The sequence below is a fragment of the Juglans microcarpa x Juglans regia genome, chromosome 1D (assembly GCF_004785595.1).
Source record: "Juglans microcarpa x Juglans regia isolate MS1-56 chromosome 1D, Jm3101_v1.0, whole genome shotgun sequence".
Lineage (NCBI taxonomy): Eukaryota > Viridiplantae > Streptophyta > Magnoliopsida > Fagales > Juglandaceae > Juglans > Juglans microcarpa x Juglans regia.
Window position 1 is genome coordinate 26,757 of NC_054594.1, and position 8,244 is coordinate 35,000.

The 8,244-nt window shown below is 38.5% G+C and overlaps 1 protein-coding gene across 1 annotated transcript in view; it reads left to right on the forward strand.

Moving 5' to 3' along the window:
- The first annotated feature begins 295 nt into the window (after window positions 1–295).
- LOC121241406 overlaps window positions 296–8,244 on the forward strand; it is a 33,097-nt gene continuing 25,148 nt past the window's right edge. The window contains 6 exon segments of the mRNA XM_041139166.1: window positions 296–770; window positions 908–992; window positions 1,492–1,527; window positions 1,656–1,908; window positions 4,601–4,700; window positions 4,781–4,855. Of these exon segments, the coding sequence (XP_040995100.1) occupies window positions 639–770; window positions 908–992; window positions 1,492–1,527; window positions 1,656–1,908; window positions 4,601–4,700; window positions 4,781–4,855 (681 nt within the window). The 5' untranslated portion in view covers window positions 296–638.

Genomic DNA, 8,244 nt, shown 5'->3' on the forward strand with positions numbered 1-8,244 from the left:
ATGTTTCCAAACAGTTTTTTATCTCATCCTATCTTATTTCTTTCTCAAATATTATTTAAATATAAATATTTTCAAATAAATAATTACGACTTTTATAATTTTTTAAATAAAAAATAAAAAATAATTCAATTTTTACAAATCTTAAAATAAAAATAATATTTTAATTTTATAATATTTTTTATTTATTTATTTTTTCTATTTTTTAAAACTTAATAAATATTTATCCCACATTATTTTATTACTATTCACATAATATATTACTAATATTTATAAAATTTCTACCTCATTTGATTCTGTAACATTTCTGGGGAAAAAAAAAGAAAAACAGGTTTCGGCTTGAACAGAAGTTTCCAGGGGGCCGGGTGTAATTCACGCTGCGTTGAGAGAGAAACCTCCTAATCAGCAAAGGGGAGGAATGAACCTAGCAAAGGATTCGTTCCGTTTCTCTCTTCCCCTTTCCGCTGCGTGCTTATCTGAAATTTAACACGCCTTTATCAAACTCGGATAGCCAACCAAATTTCCAGACGTTCTCAATTTCCACTGGGAGCTGCTGATCTGAATCTGATTGGGCGCTTTGCTGCTCGCGAATATCTTTCGGATCCACCCAAAAAAAATCAATATCGAAATAAAAAGGAAAAATGCTGCGTTTGAGAGCGTTCCGGCCGACCAACGATAAAATCATAAAGATTCAGTTGCATCCAACACATCCATGGCTAGTAACGGCTGATGCATCAGATCACGTCTCTGTTTGGAATTGGGAACATCGCCAGGTGGTTGTTTTGTTCATTTTGCATTTTTTTTCTGTAATTTCTTCCCTGCCCTTGTTCTGTTTGCTTTTGCATATAACATATAACATATACGTCAAAGATATTTGGTGTCATTTAGTTTGAACTGTTTAAGTTCACAGGTGATTTACGAGCTGAAAGCTGGCGGTGTTGACGAGCGCCGTTTGGTTGGTGCCAAGCTGGAGAAACTTGCTGAGGGGGAATCAGGTGTTGCAATCTTACACCTTGTATCAGGAATTTATTTATGGCTTATTGAATAGATCTCCTACTCTAGATCTGCTACTGTTTCTCTTTACCCTGGAGTGAATATAGAGTTTGATCTCATTGATAGAGAGCTCAAGTGGCTCGTAATGAGTTCTTCAACCATTACCAGAATCGTGTATTGGGTAATTCAAGAATGCTCCTAGTACGGAATATAACCAAGATGTCTGAGTCTACAACTCATCTCAAGCCTGCCCTTTAACCACTAGGTTGCACCCTGACTGGTGTTTCTAAATGTATATTTAACTTAGTTAGGTAAATCGAATGTGTTCAGAGTATTCCACCTTTTATACAATCAAAAGAAGTTTCATACTGTGTTAATGTGTAGAAATATGTTTTAATAAATTAATGATGATCGACTGCTTATATCTGTGTAATTATCTTCGTTGTATGATGATAATAATACTGATATCTCTTTAATATTTATCTCGTATTTGGTTCATAGAGCCTAAAGGAAAACCCACAGAAGCCATGCGGGGGGAAGGTAATGAACTTCTACATCTGCTTATGTCTATCTTGCTCTAGCTATTGTGGTTCTTTTGACTAAAACATGAATAAAGTGGTTCTTTTTATCTAAATAAGAATCAACCTTTGGGCACATGGTTCGTTAAAGTGTTAAGCAGGTGAATTTTTATGATGATGATGTGCGCTTTTGGCAACTTTGGCGTAATCGTTCTGCTGCTGCTGAGGCTCCATCAGCTGTCAGTCAGGTCACCTCATCTTTTAGTTCTCCAGCTCCATCAACAAAAGGAAGACATTTTCTTGTAATTTGTTGTGAGAATAAAGCCATATTCTTGGACTTGGTGACAATGCGCGGACGTGATGTACCAAAGCAGGATCTGGAAAACAAATCACTCCTGTGGCAAGTTCATCATTTTCTCTGATCACATTTGAATTTTGTCTTTGAATGTAGTAACATAAATAATTTTTTAGTTGAAATAGAATCTATGAAGTAATTCATTTGCCTATATAAGATAATTAAAGACAAAATTCACATTCCTTTTCTATTAGCAGATGCTCTACTGCCATCAGGTGTTCATCAATTGCAACACCCTCATCTTGCTAATGATAAGAGTGCTTCGTATCATTCATGCCATAACACCAACATTCAAAATTCTATAAACCAAATGCTTAAGCAATCCTATTTAAAAACTTGGCCAACATACCAAATCGTGAGAATCCATAGAACTTTAAAAATAAACTGTCTTTAGTGCAGAATATAAATTGACATGAAGTCTTTAATGGGCTTCTAGCACTTATTAAAAGCATTCCCTGAATAATGACTTTGAGTCTAGCTTCCTTGGCTTATAGGATCATTCTCAACATCATCTTGGACATTAAGTGTCAATGTGTAACTTATAAAAAGAAGTGGTAAGTGTGTGACTGTGTGTGGCTGTGCTACCAGCAGTATCGTATTCTGGGTTTGCCTCCTATAAGTCCTAGGTTTAGTGTAATACCCTATATTGAGTGAGTATTGGTGGTGAGTTGGATCCCACATTGCTTGGGAGGGAGAAGTTCTTGCTTTTTATAATGATTCTAATGGACTCCAATTGTACCAGTGACTGATCCTTTTGGAGTATGGTCCAAATGTGGCTTGGGCCTTCCTTGGGGTGTTACATTTGTCCTCAATATTGAGGAGATATGGGTCCTGCAAGGATGACTCAATGGAGTTAAAAATAAGGTCTGAACTTCGTAAGAATGCCCTAAAATGAGTCCAATAGCAATCTCTTTTGATGGTCAAGTGTTGCAGAAATTCCTGCAGTGGCCAATGTCACCCTAAACTACACATATGTGATATGACGTATTATACTACTTAAGAGATGCATCAAACTTGAGTTTTAGTTTTATTCCTTATTATGTGATCATGGCAACATATAAAATCTTGAATTAAAATACAAGGAAACCAATTCTGTTCATTCTTGGGCAGCATGCATAAATTCTCACATATTGGCCTCTAATGTCCTGTACTCTTGTTCTAATTCTTTTTTGATAAGTAAACTCTTGTTCTAATTCTTAGCTTGACATATAAACACTAAAATAAACATTACGGATCATATAAATTCCTAGGGAATTCATTACCTTGAAACTTTCAGCTGTGCCTTCTGTGGAGGATCAAGTGACAGAATCTGTCCCTTGTGTTTCTTTGATCAAAAAGATTATTTCCTTCCTGCTTTAGGATTCTGTGTGTAGATATTTAGAAACAATTGGGAACACATTCGATTGGTAAAAGATGGAAAGTTTTGAGTTCTAGGGTGAACACTTGAGAAACTTGCACTGGATTTGATTTAAAGGTTGCAAAAGGTGTTGAAACCTCTGAATACTTTATGGCCTCTGAATACTTTAGGGTTTGAGAAGTGGTGCTGCCAAGGTGTTAAAACAGTCAAAAACACAGGATTGATGTACTGTTTTTACAGTTGAAAGATGCCAGGAATAACATTCATCCATAAGTGAAGAAAAGCCTTGTATCTCCTTACCTGGTAATGGTGGCAGGGAGAAAGGGACTGCAGGTTAGGGCTCCAGATTTAAGAGTTCTAATCTGGACAACAGGGAATCTTGAATCCCTAATTTGACATATACAAGGAGAAAAGGGTTGAATCTTTTTTTTTTTTTTTGATAAGTAGAAAAGGGTTGAATCTTGAGGCCAAATACCTAGTTGTAGCTGGTTTGGACTTTGGAGGATGATTTCCTACACTTTTTTGAATTGTTGATGAATAATAGAGGAAATGGGACTGAGAGAGGGGTGACCCACTTGGGAAAAAGGGTTGGATATTTTCTTGCAGCTTTACCTTGTTTATAATGATTTGGAGAAACCCTTGTGGCTTACAAGAGGGGCAGTATACCAAGACTTCTTGGAGCCTTGCTTTTCTTTGATTCTATCAAGGCAATTTTTTTCAGTCTATAGGGAATTTTGGGGGCTGGTCTTTAGGCTTTTCTAAGAAGTTCCCTCACCTATTTCCATTTGAAGTAGCTTCCTAGAGTAATAATAAAAGTCGCCAGCCTTGATTTAAGGCTCTTAGGGTTTTATGATAAAAGGTAGATTCTGTTACAGATTAGGAAACCTAATCTGTCTTGAACCTATTTTGGCAAGTTTTTATAATTGCTGACCATGACAAACAACAATTAATGAGGTCAACCAGTACTCAAACCAATCAGCAATTGAATAATAATTCTATCAATAAAAGTTAAACTGATTATACAAAATTAGAGTTTTAAAATTCTGACGTATAACAAATTTAACATGCAAAATTCAAATATAATCTTAAGAAATCTTTGGAATATTGCATGCATATGTTAGTTATAGCACATTGTGCCAAAACTACCTTCATAGGCCACATCTTGGTTGTGTCATGCTGTGGTGCTTTTTTGTCAACTGGATTTTGGACACCTTGGAGTAGTTTCTGAATGTTGGTTCCATGCGATAGTGACATGAAAGAGTCTGCTTTGAAATGGAGATGTTGAAGTAAACCATAGAAATACATGTGAAGAAACTAATTAAAACTGAGAATCATTTTTATATGCATAATTTAATTTTTTGTTTTTCTGGATTGATGTAGCATGGAGTTCCTTTCTAGATCAGCTGGTGGTGATGGCCCTCTAGTTGCTTTTGGTGGATCCGATGGCATCATAAGAGTTCTTTCAATGATTACGTGGAAGGTTGGTGGTTGTTAGTCGTCGTTTTGTCATTTTTAGTATGAGTGTTTCATTTGTATTGCGGTAATACTAGTTTCTTGCAGCTCGTGCGAAGGTACACTGCAGGTCATAAAGGATCGATTTCTTGTTTGATGACCTTCATGGCTTCTTCTGGTGAGGTAAAACTTCAGTTCACATTATTGGGAGGCTTTTTTGTTGTATGATCTATATCCAGATGTCTTAGTAACACTAGGAGTGGAATATCCCTTCCCTAGGGTTAAGAATAATATCTTTTTGAGAAATCCAAGGGACCCTAAATGCAACTAACCTTTAAAAACATTACTTAGAAGCTTGGTATAAAGGATTCCATAAATTTAAATAAACCAAAATCATCCCTGATTAAAATGCAGAATTTTTTTGATAATTAATAAGAGATTTTATTCCAAGTAAATAGGCATAGCCCAAGTACACAAGATGTATACAAGTGAGTACACCTAAATACAAGCTAAAGCAAAAACAGTACTAAAATAAAACATGACAAATGTTTCCATCCCTTACAAGATGCTTCACCCAAAAACTTAAAAGTGCTAAAGAAAAAATCCCTAAACTCCCCCATAGAACGTTCACAATCTTCAAAACATCTCCCATTTCTTTCAAGCCATAAGCACCAAAACAAACATAAGGGAATCATCCTCCACATTGCTGCACTGCCTCTACATCCCACTGAACAAGCCAAAAAATACATCACCCAAGTAATGCCTACCCTTGCTAAAATCTCATTCCACAAAAAAATGGTTGCGACTGGTATGTCGGCAACACCTGCGTTTGTTTCTGATAGCACCTAAGGTGGATTTTCAGCCAGTGGGGTGGCACAGACTCGAGCGCCGAAGCAATCTGGGCTGCTTCTTGTCACCATGGCGGTGAATGCGGCGGTCTAGGTGTCGGAGACTGAGAAAGGCCCGCGTAGCGCAGATGAGGGGGTGTATGAGTTGTTGGGAGACCTGGAACACCGCGAGAGGCCATAGATGCCGCTGTCGGAGCCTTTAATCCCGGTAGTCGACTACAGTTCCTTGTTGTCTTCTCTCTCAGGGTCAAACGACTCTTCAAATGGCTTTTAGATGGTGATTTGTGAGCATGGGGGCGATAGAAATGAGTTGGGCAGTCCTAGCCCACTATGTGCTATTCCACTAGTCCTTAAATCTTTCAGATTGAGTGCTGAAAAAGGTGATGGAGTTACAGGGGTGAGTGGGGATTTCCTGTGAAGGCTTCGAAGAGCAATTTAAGGCCCTTTTAGTTGCTATAGAAGCAGGTAGATCAAAGACTTTGAAGTCAGCAGCCAAAAAAGATAGAGAGCTGAAAAGATTGATATGTTCTATTAATTATGATAACGAGGAGAGTAGTGACGGAAGGGAAAGGTTGAAAGGTCGGGGGAGTTGTTTATCTCATGAAGCCTAGAATCTTATTGTGGAATGTTAGGGGGATCAATGATGTTAACAAGCGACTTCGCATTCGATCCTTTTTCTATAGTTGGAAAGTTGATATTGTTTATTTTCAAGAGACTAAGCTGAGTCATATTGGCAGAAATATTATTCGAAATTTGTGGGGTTGCTCTTATGTGGGGTGGAGTTATTTAGCTTCGTTGGGTGCTTCAGGAGGGGTGTTGTTGATGTGGGATATGAGAGTGGTGTAGTTAGTAGAGGATTGCATTGGGAACTATTCAGTGGCTAGGTCATTCAAGAATATTGTGGATGGGTGGAGGTGGGCTCTTGCGGGTGTGTATGGGCCAAATGCAGATCGAGAAAGGAGCTCTTTGTGGGAGGAACTGGCGGGGTTGTATTATTTGTGGGAATTACCTAGGGTTTGCGTGGGGACTTTAATGTTGTACGCTTTCCTTGTGAGAGGGAGGGGGCTACTTTTTTGACAAGGGTGATGGAAGACTTCTCGAAGCTGATTTTTGATCTTAACTTGATTGATTTTCCTTTGGTTGGGGGGTTTTTCACGTGGTCTAATAGTAGAGGGGGGTCAAGGTTGGATAGATTTCTAGTTTCTACTTCTTGGGAGACACATTATCCGGACCTAAACTAGAAGAGATTACCACGGGTATGCTCTGATCATTTTCCCATTTTGTTAGATTGTGTGGGCATTCATGGGGGTAAGTGTTACTTCAAATTTGAGAGTATGCGGCTCCAAATGATTGGTTTTGTGGAGAGAGTGAGGGATTGGTGGGTTTCCTATTCTTTTCACGGTACCCCTAGTTTTATTGTGGCTAGTAAACTAAAAGCCCTTTTAGAAAATGTTTTGTTGATGGAAGAAATTTCTTGGAAACAAAAATCTAGGATGACGTGGTTGAAGGAGAGGGAGACAAATGTACTAAGTTCTTTCACAAAATGGCAAATTCCCATAGGCGTAATAATGTGATTGAGGTAATCCAATCAGGTAACACGGTGCACCAATCCCCGGAGGATATTCAAGAACATATCGTGAACTATTATGAAGATCTTCTCAAAGAGACTGCGGTGTGGTGTCCTAAACTGGATGGTTTGTTTTTTTACCAGCTGGATGTTAGTGCAGCAAATTGGTTGGAGAGACCATTTGAGGAAGCCGAAGTGCAGCAGGTGGTGAGTGGTATGTGCAAAGATAAAGCCTTGGGCCCGGATGGATTTTCTGTGGCTTTCTTTCAAGAGTGTTGGGACACAGTGAAGGATGATGTGATGCGGGTTTTTCATGAGTTTCATTTTTGTCACAAGTTCGAGAAGTCGCTGAATGCTACTTTCATTACCCTCATCTCAAAGATTGTGGGGGCCATTAAGTTGAAAGATTTCTGTCTTTTAGTTTGGTAGGTGGGATTTATAAAATTATTTCAAAAGTGTTAGCAAATCGAATGAGTTTGGTGATGGATAAAATAATCTCCAAACCTCAAAACGCTTTTGTACGGGGTTGGCAAATTTTGGATTCTGTTTTGATAGTGAATGAGGCCGGTTAAGGGATGGTATTCCGAGAGTTCTTTGCAAGTTGGACATGGAAAAGGCCTATGACCACGTGTGCTGGGATTTTTTGCTATATATGTTGAGAAGATGTGGCTTCAAAGATAGGTGGTGTGGTTGGATTAAACATTGCGTTTCGACAGCTCGATTTTTTGTTGTAGTTAATGGCAAACCTTGTGAATTTTTTCAGAGTTCGAGGGGCTTGAAACAAGGGAACCCGCTATCTCCTTTTCTCTTTGTTGTAGTAATGGAGGCCCTGAGTCGCATGGTGAAGGCTGCTGTTAGGGGTGGTTTTCTAGCTGGTTTTTCAGTGGATAACATTAATAATGGGGCTTTATCCATCTCCCCGTTTATCGTTTGTGGATGACACTTTAATTTTCTGCGATGTTGAAAGCGGACAGATTCAAGCTTTAAGGGCTCTTCTTTTGTGTTTTGAAGCCGTTTCCTGACTAAAGGTGAACCTGAGCAAGTCGCAATTGGTCCCGGTGAGGGAGATTAATTGTTGGGATGCAAAGTGTCTGCTCTTCCTATGAAATATCTTGGACTCCCTTTGGAAGCCTCTTTCAAAGCAAAAAATATTTGCG